A 14755-nucleotide genomic window follows, 5' to 3' on the forward strand; every position below is an offset into this window, starting at 1 on the left:
TTCTTTAAACAATTTCTATTTGTGCTGCACACAATTTGCAAAAACAAATTGCTTCATTGCACCATGACAGTTTAATATCTTATGGCTGCTTCTTCTATGAGGTACCTGTAACTCAAGCAGACACAGTCAGTTAATTTCAAAGAAACTTGTTATGTACGATATCACAACTACAATGTTACTGTAATAAATGAAATAGTTCATTTAAAATGCATCAATATACACACACAATTCACAATGTAGTAACACACACACACACACACACACACATGATAATAATAATAATAATGAAAAGAAAAAAAAGATACACCATGTATGTGAGCACATTGACTAACCTGAACCAAAGAATTCTTCTTGACTTTCAAAGCCTGCATCTGCTACCGCAAGTCCATTTTCATTTGAGAAAGGCCCATCATCAAAAGGATTTGGGGCACTGGCCACTATATCATTCACAGAGAGATTGAGGGAGGGAGAGAGATGAAGGAGAAAAAAGAGAGAAGTAGATGAAGAGGTAGAGATAGATAAATAGATAGTTACAGACAGACAGACAGACAGACAGACAGACAGACAGACAAACAGACAGAGACAAAGACACTGAGTTAGGGAGTTATGACTAGCAAGTAAATAGCAAAGAAAATATAATGGCATGAAAGCATTCCCATATGCACATGTGCTGAGGTCACTAAAGGCAAGCACATCACAATCCGAGTCAGTGTTGCCAATTTAATGAGAACAGGATGACAATTTCTGCAGTTATCTTATTCCATGACTTAATGGGTGCAAATGACTGCCCTTGTTTAAACAAAATCTCTCACTGTTCCCTGTGTCTTTGAGTTCAAATATAGGTCATGAAGAAATGTTCTGCACAGTGACTAAATATGATTCTACATGAGCACTCATCCAATTTAAATGGCTACCAACTGAGCAGTTTAGGGCGAGAAAAGAAAAGACAAATAATTCAACCAAACTGAAAGTCTTACTGAAGTGATTAGACATCCCTGAATGGAAATTCGCCTCTGCTGTGTCTCTGGCAGCACTCTGTAATGGTACATGTACATCTTGGCCTTAACAGTACACAGAACTACAACCACACACTGTGGCTGCTTGAGTTTTAACCCTAACTAGGCCGGGCTATTTAGGTAGATGACAGAGCCGGGGGGGGGGGGGCCCTGGGAGGCCCCCCCCCCTCCGGATCTCGGCCGTCGAGCCGCGCGATCACGACGAAAATTGGCACACGCATTGCCTATGATGATATCTAAAGTACCATGAAGTTAATTTTTTCAAAAATTATCATGTACACTATATTATGCTAATTTATCCATAATGATGCATGAAATCAGACAATTTTGTATAAATCACTAAATAAAGCTCAAAACAGGCACATTTTTGGTGTAAATATTCTTTATAGTGTCCTTAGCAAATGTAAGAGAAAAAAATTGCACAATCAGAAAAAAATTTCTTGAGTATTTTATTGTTTTTTGAATTTCTTATGTATTTCGTTGTTTTTTCGACTTTGTTTTTCATTGTTTTTTCGATGAAATTTGTCCGTGACATTGTTCCGAACAAGAAAATGCATTATTAATTGATTTTAATCAATAAACCCCCAAAATAATCATGCTTTTATGAAATTTGCCTGTAAACACAGTTTGCATTGAAATTGTACACAAATTTACATTTTTTAGCAATTTTGGGTCTGACATGCACGTGCATATTTATGCGCAACTTTGGAACCGCGCACCCGGGCATCGCAAAATTTGGTGTCAAAAGATGCGGGAGACTCGAAAGAAAAAAGTCATGAAACGTCGCGCCGATAGCTTCTCGCGATAGCGATACATCGCCCGAAACGTTGAGGGGGGGGCCTCGGAGGCCCCCCCCCGGCATAGTTAGGGTTAAGACAGCAATAAAATCAACTCGAACTAGCTTAACTGAACTAACCAAACTTAATTTACTTTACTGAAATAAATATCCAAGACATATAGAATGCAGAGGCACTTCAATGCCTGATAGACACTGACAATTTCACATTTTCAGTGCAAAGTTTCCAAGAGGAAATAGTCCTGACCTAGCATTTACTCACTCAGCACACTGAAAACGTGAGGCACTCACTCACCTGACGATGGTTTAATGAACTCTGTCGCTGAGGAGAGGGAATCCTACCAAAGTTTGTTGACCCTTGGTCCCAAATATCGGTCTCTCCGATTGGCTGCACTCTGGACTGACTCTGGACACAGGAGAGAATTATATCATATTTGATTACTCACAGAAAACACACAACCAACGCTGCGGGACCTAAGAATTATCCCATGACGGCAAAAATCCTCGATGGACCCATTCTCACAGCTTCAAAATCTTTCAAAAATGTGAATACCAACTCAGACAAAACTTTCAATGATGCATCTAAACACAGTATACGTTTACCTAACTTCGAAATACCAAGCTTTGAGCCCCTTGCTTCATGAAAAAGAAAAAATGATAAGTTTCAGATTTCAAATGATTCTCAGATGTTGAAAATTTGATGGGAAGCGATTGAAATATCTGAATATATCTGAACATATTCTACATATGCTAAACACTGAGCAACCACTAATTTGTAACATGTACAAAAACACGACTGAGAGGTAGCATGTAATACAATTGCAGACACACTGTACTCAAGAAGCAAAGCTACACTGTGCGTGCTATGGGCTTTATGGTGATGCTGCAGAAAAGGTTACTATAAAAAACAAGAGACTCGGGGGTCACATGCTCACCTGAGTATCGCAAGTTCACCTTCCATGCATTCTTGCAGACTCTTACCTGAGTACATTGGAAACTTATGGTGGGGGGTACATTTGTAGCTTTGAGAATGGGGGCATGGTGTCCATTTACACATTCCATCACACTGGTAAAAATACCAGCCAAGTACACTGTACTTTATAGAACGTTGGATTATGCAGCTTGGGAGCTTGGGAAAAAAGACATATAGCCCTATCACTTTTTATTAGAACGAGAGAAAAATATTACTTAACACTCATTAATTTAGGAGGTTTGGACCCCCTGAGGCCCCAAGGAAAGCATGGTGCCCATTCAAACACTTTGAGATCTTATCCCTATGGGAATGCTACTTGACAAGTTTGGTGAAAATCCATTGTTGTTTTCAGCAAGAAGATGAAAATTTAGGCCCGCATTTGGACCCCCCCCCCCCCCATCCCATCCCGCTTCCTTGGGTCCCAAGGGGGTGGGGGAGGGGGGAGGGCACCCCTGATTCTCCCATGAACAAACTTGAAACAACAGTCATCAATATACTGACTCATTGTATTAACTTAGCTCAATCACTTCCAGTTCTAGCGAAAATCTGTAAAGATTCCTTACAGGGGGGGGGGGGGGGGGGGGGGGGGGGGGTCCCCTGGGGCCCCCACATGGGGCATGGTGCCCATTTGATGGAATTGAGATTCTATCCCCCTAGGGATGCTACCTGCCAAGTTTGGTGAAAATTAGTGAAAGGTTTTCAAGAAAAAGATGAAAATTTACAATTTCGGTCCAAATTTAGGCCCCCTGGGGCCCTCCAGGTGGGGCACAGTGCCCATTTGATGGGAATGAGATTCTTTCCCCCTAGGGATGCTACCTGCCAAGTTTGGTGAAAATTGGTCAAGGGGTTCTCAAGTAGAAGATGAAAATGTAAAAGTTTATGCACGACGGACGAAGCATCGACGAACGCCGGACGAAGAGCGATCGCAATAGTTCACTTATAGAAGGCTCAGGTGAGCTGAAAAAAGTCAAATTGAAGGTATCTTTGTCCGTCCCAGAAAAGCGTACTAAAAATAATGGCACTTGTTTGGGGGAATAAGCAAAAAAAAAAAAAAAAAAGAGAGAGAATTGTTCAACCCCTAGGTTTTTAAAAGATGTTTTGGGAATTCCAGGACAGAGTCCAGGGATTTACAACCTTCCACTGTAGCATTTTATATCCTATGGAGTGAACATTATTCATGTTCCTGCCCGTAATTATGTACATAATGTCCAATGGCCACTCACTGTGAATACGTTCATGTGAGGTGCTCTATTCTCGTCATCACCATCCCCCTCATCATCCGCGTCGTCGTCATTATCGTCATCATTTCTGGAGCGGGCTCGTCCATCCACGGCTCCATCGCCATCAAATTGAGAGGCGGTCAGTGTCCAATCCCTACTGCTCCCGTTCATGCCCTGCCCGTGGAATGCCATGAGAGTGGACTGGCCGAAGGTGACCGGTACATCTGGCACCCCAGAACTGGTCGTCTCCCCGTCACTCATGCCGTCCCCACCCCCACCCCCATCTCCAGGATCCAAGATTACCTTTATGACAGGAAGTACACCCAATGTGATTTTTTTTTCTTTGCAGCATCACAAAGCTACTCAAAATATTATCATATCAAGGAGACAGGTCAATTTCTGTGATTTACTCTGATCGAAATGTCAAAAAACAATGAGTGCAACTCTGCACAAATGTAGCTCCCTCGTTGGGCTGCAAATGGCCTACAAATAATAATATTGATAATGATAATAAAGTGGCTACTTGCATAGGTCCACCTTTTGGTGCTCATGGCGCTTCAACAAAAAATGAATGTACAAACACAAGAGAGCAGGAAGAAAACTACGAAACTAATTATCAACTACAAAAGGAACAAAATTCTTCTCAACATAGTAGATTACAATCACGTAATCCTTAATGGAGGAGCAAATCAGTTTTAAGTTTGGATTTGAATGATTTTATTAATGAAAGTTGACGTAATTGAAAAGGTACTTGATTTGTGAGTTTGGTCCTACGACTGAAAAAGGCATGATCCTTCTCCTAGCCTGTAGAATCAGACCGGCTGCTCACCACTTCTCCCTCTGCTGACTGCCTTGGTTCAGCCAGTGTGGCCGATAGCGGATCGTCATCCTCTGAGCTCCCACCGTCTAACTGAAGTCTGGGCTCACGATTTTCAAGGGCGCCTCCCTCAGCGTCATCATCATCATCATCATCATCATTGTCGTCTCTGCCCTCGCCGACTCCAAGCCTGCTCGTCAGATTTGTTGCCACGTAGTGCTGTCTCTGGGAAATCTCCTGCAAGAAGTCAACATACAGGCCACTCCCATTTTAACTCTTTATGTGCCACGGTTGAACCCCCCCCCCCCCCCCCCCTTTGAGTGCCACATTTTTCTGAGACACCAACATTCTCATGCCTTGAGAAAACATTCTGTTTTCAAATCTAGGTTACTTCTATAGAGTTATGTTAAGCTGGACAGATAGGGAATAGTGTTGTAGAGAAAATGCCAAGCTTTGTTTTTATGTTAATTGTATGACAAATCTATGAATGTTTTTCTTTCAAATGACTAGTAGCTAAATATTACTGTAAAGACATGACTATTGCTCACAAAACAGTGACAGAAACTTAGAATTTACACGCAAATCCAGTAGGGAACATCGCTTGATAGTCAATCACTACAGAAGGTAAGCTTCAATGATGTGAGAGGAACCAAAGTGCGAGAAACGCTTTCATTGTACTGCGACATTTGGCGATTTATCGATTGGTATGGGCGGGTTTGTGCATTTGAGCAGAAGTTGGCACGCCGTCGACTGAGTCGGACGTGCGAACATGGCACATAAAGAGTTAACAAAGTCCTTGGGACCAGCAGTTTTCTTCCATCATATCAAAATTTGTTACAGCCGAACAGTCAAGTATCATTAAATACATACAGATGATAATTTGGGAATGCAAATTTTTACTTCCTTGTATTGAGAATTTCGTTATAACGGGAGTGCACTGTATTTCAAAAGGTGTTTTCTTTTCCTTGATTATTGTTCCACACAAAACAGGTCCTCCTTTCATGTTGTGGTGCTGAAAGCACTTTTCCCCTCTCCAGTTGGTGCTCATAAAGCATTTCACAATATATCAATACCCAAGTCTCTAGGATTAAAGACATTAACACCATCTGCAGATAAAACAAAAACCAAGCTTTAGTGCTTCAAAATAGTTCTAAAATGTGAGTTCAGGATAGAAGCAACCAATATAAAAATGTTAATGAGTATAATCAAAGTTAAGTATTGTTGAATACATATAATGTGAACAATAGTTATAATAAAATTGTTTCTAGACTAAACCGTCTACAGTTATTTATTCAGAAAAATAGTGATATCTCCTTATACTTTAGGCTTTATTGTGAAATTTTTATAAGGTAGAATGTTTTGTCATTCAACTGACCTTCACATATATGTATGCATCAAATTTGATAACTCAAATATTGTTTTAAATCACTGCTCCCAATGGTAAACAATACCTTTAATCCCGCACATATCCAGTGCACTCAGTCTACTATGCGGGAAACATTTCAGCCAGGCTGTCATCGCACCCTGCGCACATGCTACATCAAACCATATTAATGTTCAGTTTTCCTCTGGTAACCAACTCATTATATACCTCCATGACACAAGGGAACATTTGGTCCTCTGTCGAAATCTAGTAGAAGCATAGAAAATGAAGTGCCCTTAAAAGACCTTCAGGACCTGGAGTAAATACGGGATATCTAACAACAATCATTTTTCATTCATCACTGCTAAACTAGGAGGATGATGATGATGATGAAGTCTTGTATAGCGCCGGTATCCGCCAAGTCAGGCGCTCATGGCACTTGCTCCAAAATAAATACATAATTCAGCTTAAATTTCATGGGTGCACCGCTTGTGATATGACAGTTAAAATAAAAAGAAATAGTTCCAGGAAGTAATTGTCTCCAAATGTGTAAACATACATTCTTACACATTGGCTAGTTTTTCAATTTGAAGAGATGGGTCTTGAGGGCTGTTTTAAAAGATTCTGTGGTAAGAGCTCTGCGGATATCTAAAAAAATACAACAAACAAACAGATGATACTACTCTGAAGCCCTTTGGCACACACAAAATGGAATATCATATGTACTGGAAAATCTGCATAGGGCTACTGCCCTCCACTCACACGTTTATACCAGTCATCTTACCTGTCTGACAGCATTGATCTCATCTTCAGTATCGATTTCGCTGCTTCCGATGCCATCACTGCCTTGGGTTTGTGACCTTGCACCTGGAACTTTGACCATACAGCAGCACATCAGAACAAAGTGATACGCAAGGGTGCATGCAAGAAAGAGACAATCAACGGATTGTGTGCACTGACCTGTAGCCCCATGCCCAGAGTATGGATTAAGGTAGTGATGCATATCTGCCTAAACCCCATATGAATAACCTATTAGTTGTACACTTGACCCCATATCAGTGTAATGCACATGTAGGTCAATATCAGACTACACAACCTTTCATTCAAGTTTTGAAGACACTTTAAGCTGCTCTATCTCTGAAAAAAATACTGACAACAAATCAAAGTTTATCAGTTCACCCATAACTAGAGAAATACATGTACATGCATTTACCGAACTTTCTGTGAAATATTTGCAATAATTGGATTTTTTTCCATCCCAACTGTATAGAATAGACATGACTACACACTGGGTCCAAAATGTTCTTGTAAACTATGATTAAAGGAAAGGGTGAAAAGCAGACCTTGTTGTTCGGGGAATAGTACTTCACAAAAGAGAGAGTACATGACTATCGCTACTTGGGGAATATAAACATTCAGTTAATAGTGAATTTCTCACCAGGAGTCGCTTGCCCCTCAAATTCCGACAGATCACTTGCGATCCCCCGGTGGGAGTCATCCTCTTGGCTGTCGTTGTCGTAGAACATGATGGAGGGTGCACTCATCTGGGAGAAGGCTAGCCTAGATGGCTGCCCCTCCCTGGGGCTCTGGGACGAGAAGGCGGGGCCGATGGGAGCCGGTGGTGCCATCTCCTCCCCGTCTCCAATGCCAGACCTTGGCGAGTTGGGGTCCTGTGACAGGTCCATGAATTCATCGTCGAGTTCTTCAAGACCTGAGGCTGCAGAGAATATTATTTCATGAGTGATTCAAGAGCAACTACTGAACCTTCAGGCTACTGAACCTCTTCAAATGCCATAAAGATGCGATCATGAGAGCAGACATGTTTAAAGAAAGACCAATTCTTTTACAGATATTAATCACTGTATACATATGGATTAATTAATAACATATGATGACATAAATGGTATCCCGGGGTACCAAATAAAAATGAGCCGTTTTGTTGAATTATTAATTTTTTTAAAAGGTTGTACCCTGGGTTGCCAAAAAGTGGAAATTATTCGGTGCTGGAGCTAGCGCGCGCTAGCCACTGCACTGCACTGCACTGCACTGAAGCACACGCTATTGCTAGCACAGCGTGCCATGCATGCATAGTATAACATGCAGTGACATGGGAATGACTATGTACGCACACACACAGTGCATGCATTTCTCTGCGGCTGTCCTCGAGTGGACCTGAGGTGGCGCTACATAACGTGGTACCCGGGGTTCTACGGTACCCCGGGGTAACGGGTGATGCGTCATATAAGCATTCATGTTGAGGGTTACGATGAAACACACGTTTTTTCCTGTATCCTTTTTTGTAAATTTTGTCTTCAAATGATGCACAAACAACAGAGTTGACAGTACATAATAACCTATTTGTAAGAGTACCGGTACTACCCAAGAGAAATAATCTTCTTTTCTTTTCCTTTAACAATTACATGGTTGCTAGCTAGCCACAGTTGTTGTCAGTCATGGTTTCTATGTTAACATAGGTTGAGATGGAGGTGTGGTATGGACTTAAATGATGAATACATTGAACATTTTATATAATCAGACAATATAGAATTATGCGTGGGTCTTTGCAACTGATTGACAAATTGCCCTTTTCTCACATCATCACATCCCCACATAGCCTAAAATTATCTGGTAATGTTATGAGGACAACTACTTAGTTTGCGGTGCAGTGTCCAGGAAACTTCAGAATAGATTGAGATAAAGCTAGCCTATGTAACTACTAGATAGATAGACAGACAGGGACATGTTGCAGATAGGGGACAAGTTGATGGGTAGATATACAGATAGATAGATAGATTCCATCAATTGATATCTCAATCGACAAAACAATATAGATCTAATACAAAAGCAGACAGAAAGCGGCACTCCTGCAATGCATATTGACAGTCCCCTGCCTTAGGTATCGCTAGTACCAGGTATTTGCTCAAGTGTGCCTTGCTTCCATTTGACCAATGATACAAACTCACCCAGGTCATCAAGGTTCAAGATGCCAAGAGATGTGTCGGTCAGCTCAGAGGGGGCGTAGCTGGTCCTGGACCGGGCACTGTCCGGTGGGGCAGCAGGTGGGTCATCATTCCCATTCCCTGTCTGGTCTGGGGGTCCACTGCCGTTCGGCCGATAGAACTGTGCGTGCGAGTAGTCCAGATCTTGTGGATTGCTGCAGAGATGGACATAAATCACATGTGAGACACAGGTCAAAGAGATTGCGTGGACACTGAAAATGAGGATGACCCGACGTAAAAGGGCGCTGATAAATCATTCTTTGGTACCTTCGGTTGCAACATTCAGGATCATGGGGCTTCAAGAATTGCCCAAAATGCTGTCGTGCAACAATGATAAGCTGACACAGTAAAATCTTGATTACCTGTTTATGAAAGGGCATATTCCTGGAGCACATTGATACACTTTACACCAGCAACAGTACACATGTTAGGTTCTTTTATACAATTGTAGATTCTAGAATGATTGAGGAAACCATAATGGTGAATTCACTCAAACTCAGATTTCTGTGGCTGGAATGCCTTACACAAACTAATTTCTTGGAAGGTGCACTAATCTTTTCTCTGTTAGCTTTTGTGGTCCATGAAATGAAAACAACTTGATAAGAAATTTTAATTTTAATTTGAAAAAATTCAAAAAATTCAAAATGTCATATATATATTTTCTTTAACAACAATGGAAATATGATATTTCATATCTTCTTTGCATCATACAAATACACAAAATTAAACAATAACTAAATTTGTAAACCAACATTATGCATTTATTTCATATCAAATAAAATTGATAGAGTTGAAAACAGCTAAGGCTGTCCTGAAAGGTAAATGGTTGCTTTTAGCCTGTGCCTTCTAACCACACAAATATAGTGTACATATGATCCACTGAGAATACTATATATTATGTTAGTACATGTACAGTACTACACTGTAGATTTTCCCAGTTCTATAAAAATTATTCATACCTCTTTCTGTGATGTAGGAGAGGCCTTGCCACTGAAGATGCCGCAATTGGTGAGCCAATGGAAGACCTCAAAGTGATGTCCTGATATAGGCCTAGAGCTGAATCAAACTGTCTGTCATCTGCAAGTACGGAGTCATTGTCCAGAAATCGCAGCACTTTCTTCTCCTTGCCATTCATCTCCTCCAAATTTCACTATCCCACAGACTTTATAAGCAACATGGAGAATTTGACACTGCAAATGTGCATCCAGCTAGGAAAGGTATGACACAAGATAGGAGAGACCTACTGAAATCTTTGCATCTGATTGACTGAGAGCAAATTCATACGAAAAGATCTACACTAGCACACGCATGTAGAACAATTTAATCATAACTAGGCCTAAAGTTACTAATACATAGTCTTGCATGATGAATATAGTAAGTCTACTACTAATTGACCACCTATTCTTAGATCGACCACCCTCCACAATGGCTTTCTCGTGTAAAAAATGAACAGTATGCGTGGGACAGGGCACAATACATTGGAACATTCAAACATTTTGCTTGATAACACAAATCAAGCAAAATGAGGAGGGTATGTACATGTAAATAACTTGATGAAACAGGAGGAAAAAGAACTGGAGAAAATCCTAAACAGTAATAGATTATATAGACATAATTGATGTCAACACATATTTGCTTCACCAGATTTACATGCTTTATCAATGGAGAACAGGCTGTCGATTAAAATGAGCTTGCACCGGCACACAGTAAAAAATGCCACTTGCGTTTATCACTGAGAATTCTGCGCGTACAATACTAATCAATAATCCGAGTCCGTTACATGAATCTGCGGTATTTTCTGCCATGGTGAAATGAAATTAAGGTGAAACTGAGGAATATTTTCTACGGTACAAGGTAGACTATGTAATAAAAAGTGGTCGATGAGTAGTCTAGTAGGTTCAAGCATGTACAAATGTACATCTGTATCTAGTGTTGGGATCTCACTTACCTCATGCACCGAAAACCCCAACACGTTCGGGTGCTGTTAACTGGTTACAGCGCCAGGGGTCTAGGGTTAGCATGGTTAGGGATGTTATGTGTTAAACTTTTACTAGTAATAAATAGTATTGCCTTTATGCCACTACCATGATTAAACACTTACAGTACTAAGCTCCCTGTTGAGTGTTACACATACAATTACAAATAGGCCGAACTGAGGTTGGCCTCAGGTCGGCTTTCTCATTTATGTAAACAGTCACACACAACTCGGGCCGGCCTCAGGGTGACTCCACTTCAGGCCACCTCTAGTCAGCCGTGGTCCACCTGGTTAGCCGTGGCCGGTCTCAGGCTGGCCTCGTCACATGACCTTCAGCAGGGGGGATAGCCCAGTAGAGTATCGAAATTAAATCTACCAAGCAAAATGTTTGTTTACTTAAAAGGATGCTCCTACGGCAAAGTAGGGAAAGGCGACGTGAGGCGGGCCCATTTGTAAACAACGTCTACGACTTATGAGGAGCGTTGTTGCTCGAGCCGGCCCCGAAGCTCATGTGTAAACGATTCACAAAGCGGGCCTCGCGCCGCCTTTCATGTGTAACAGGGTCCAGGATCTAACAGATACATTATAGGCAGGGCTGCCAACGCTGGAAACTAGTTGAGAGTGAGACTCTGATAGGCCAATGCTAGTATAATTTAGGAGTCAAAATGAGTGAGATCAATAGAAATGCATGCAAATGAAATAAAATTTTAGAGTGAGAAAGGACCAAAACAGAGACTCCAACCCCAAGCACCTTCTGATCTGGAGATTCTCCCGCCCGAAACCCCTAGCAAACGGGAGACTCCAAGTTGATGTGTGAGAAGCGCGAAGTTCCTAGGATTCTAGATGTTCTCTGGTGCTATCTAAGGCTTATTTTTTCAACATACGATAGAAATAAGTAAGAAATCCTTTCCACCGGGAGACACAGAGCCAGGGCGGGGGAAATCAAATCTCAAACGGGAGAACGGGAGATTGTGCAAAAATGGGCTTTCGGCGGGAGATCTCCCGTCAAAAACGGGAGAGTTGGGGTCTCTGCCAAAATGCGTGAGAGTTGGCAGCCAGCCCTGGATAGGCCTACTGTACTGACACTACTGACGCTACTGACACTGTAACGTTGCTTACAGCTAACTTACTACAGTACTTGCACTCCTGCATCTGACTTGCACTGGCTACACAGTCACAAGTAGGCCTAACAGTTAAATTAACATGATTACCATCAAGCCCAAGCCTCAAGGTCCCATCTAATCTCAGTTCGGGAAACCCACTCACAAGGGGGGCCCCTCCTTATAAGTAACCCGTCCCTCTTATAAGTAACCCCGTCCCCCTTGTAAGTAACCCCCGGGGCACCCCTTATAAGGAGTCTCCACGCTTTTTTGCAATGCAACGCGAAAATGAAAGGACTGCGGCAATTCGCTTGATTATGTCCATAAAGCTTCACAAGTTTCCTAGTTACTCACGAAATTTGAGCAAAATCGGTTTGAGGCATCATATCTAAAATCATGGATTTAAATGCGATGTCAAACGACCCACGCGAATGCTGAAATGCGAGCGATTACTGGCGTGAGTGTCGCCAGGCGCGGCGGCGCGGCAATGCTTGAGTGCAGACGTGGCGACTGAGTACGGAGACTTTCGTTCATTCAGGTGGCCCATGCTGAATGAACGAAAGTCTCCGTACTCAGTCGCCACGTCTGCACTCAAGCATTGCCGCGCCGCCGCACCTGGCGACACTCACGCCAGTAATCGCTCGCATTTCAGCATTCGCATGGGTCGTTTGACATCGCATTTAAATCCATGATTTTAGATATGATGCCTCAAACCGATTTTGCTCAAATTTCGTAACTAGGAAACTTGTGAAGCTTTATGGACATAATCAAGCGAATTGCCGCAGTCCTTTCATTTTCGCGTTGCATTGCAAAAAAGCGTGGAGACTCCTTATAAGGGGTGCCCCGGGGTTACTTATAAGGGGGACGGGGTTACTTATACGGGGGACGGGGTTACTTATAAGGGGGACGGGTTACTTATAAGGAGGGGCCCCCCTTGTGAGTGGGTTTCCCGAACTGATCTATATCTAATACTCACACGATCAGTGATTCAGATACTTTACAACCCAACTAGCCCGAGTCAGACACAGGAATTGACAGGCCAGGCAGGGCCAGGGCAAGGGGAAGAATTGGCTAGAAAGCCCAGCGAAGTGCCAGCGTATCAAAATTTAATTCACCAGCACCCTGTTTAAGAGTGAGTCTGGCCAATATTTGAATCCCCACATCACATGTTAACTGACTCACATTCACAGTTCTCGGTATAAGTCCCGAGTATTACCTTCAAACTCGTTTGTAAATTAAACTCTAACACCGAATCTAACCAAGTGTAATTTAACGGGGCATTACAAATATGAAATAGGGTCTAACCAGTTACAATTGATACAAATAAATTTATAAATTTTAATATCACACAGAATTTCTCCTACATTTTACGTAGAAAGGATATTTACATGATTGACAGAACGCTGTGGTTGATTATGTTTCCTGACGATCACCTGTGATAAACAGAATCCGTATTCGTGCATGTATTACCGACGGTTCAAATCCCGGTAGCTTCAAGAATGTAAACACGAAACGGCAACCATGTATCACCATCCGTTTGAAATGGTGTCAGAAGGAATTGTAGGCTAGATTACTATCCCCACTCTTTCACATAGAAAGCGTACCCACTGCACGGTGTCCTACAGTGTACATGCAGGCGGCAGCTGTGCAGCGCGCGCTGTAACGTGCGTATACGTTGATATTCGTATTGTACCAATTGTGCGATATAGTAAAGCGATCGGGCATCCGTCTACATTTTTTTTTTACGTCTCAGAACGTTGCGTCGTGTTGGACTGACGGCTGTAACAGTTGGCCGTAGAGAACACATACACGTAGTAAGTGCGTCTTTGGCGGCATGACGGGCGTGACGGTTGTGCGCGGTCGCAGTCAAGTACCGGTACGGCACGCGTAGTACTAGTATTTTTGATAAAAATTATTCATCCTCTTGCTATTTGAATTGTGTAGCCAGTCCCCCCTTTATGAGTTCAGAATACACTGTATTGTACAATGAATAATGTTGTTGGTGGTGGGTGATAAACGTCTAACATTCCTCTACGTTTTGAAACATAATTAATACCTGGCGCCCTGCTATCTCCAAGACGAAATTTGGATTGAGGAAAAAGTTTCACAATTCAACGTATCTAACATTTTGAATTAAATACTAACTGTTAGCATTTGTTTGGAACAGTTTAGGAAAGAATTTAATGTTCTATACGTGTATTTCTATTCTCCTCCCCTGTTCTCCTCGAAACCCACTAATAAAAGTGAAGTAAAATGAGTTTCTCAATACACACAAAAAAGTTTTTTTGTTTTTTTTTTCTCTCAATCCCCCCGGACATTAGCATTGTATATATAGTTTAATCTGGTATGAGTACTCCACTAAAGCGTGTTTCAGTGTGTTTGTCTACATTTTGCAGTTAAAAGTGTACTTTCATTTTCACTGCACTGTTCGCTGCTCCAATTCAATTCATTATCTTTTTCATATGATAAGCCACATGGCATATTTCGACATCACAA

The 14755-nt window shown here is 41.8% G+C and overlaps 1 protein-coding gene across 1 annotated transcript in view; it reads right to left on the reverse strand.

Moving 5' to 3' along the window:
* The window catches only part of LOC139712065 (uncharacterized), a 36359-nt gene extending 22582 nt beyond the window's left edge, over window positions 1-13777 (reverse strand). Inside the window, exons 1-10 of the mRNA XM_071623902.1 lie at window positions 13648-13777; window positions 10144-10392; window positions 9149-9339; window positions 7624-7902; window positions 6970-7058; window positions 4835-5059; window positions 4009-4308; window positions 2108-2218; window positions 978-1035; window positions 333-437 (exon numbers count right to left, since the gene is read on the reverse strand). Coding sequence (XP_071480003.1) covers window positions 333-437; window positions 978-1035; window positions 2108-2218; window positions 4009-4308; window positions 4835-5059; window positions 6970-7058; window positions 7624-7902; window positions 9149-9339; window positions 10144-10319 — 1534 coding nt within the window. The 5' untranslated portion in view covers window positions 10320-10392; window positions 13648-13777. The remainder of the gene's footprint in view (window positions 1-332; window positions 438-977; window positions 1036-2107; window positions 2219-4008; window positions 4309-4834; window positions 5060-6969; window positions 7059-7623; window positions 7903-9148; window positions 9340-10143; window positions 10393-13647) is intronic.
* Between the last annotated feature and the right edge of the window lie 978 nt (window positions 13778-14755).

Source organism: Diadema antillarum, unplaced genomic scaffold, assembly GCF_040938485.1.
Source record: "Diadema antillarum isolate AM-2024a unplaced genomic scaffold, OU_Dant_1.0 seq00001754_RagTag, whole genome shotgun sequence".
Lineage (NCBI taxonomy): Eukaryota > Metazoa > Echinodermata > Echinoidea > Diadematoida > Diadematidae > Diadema > Diadema antillarum.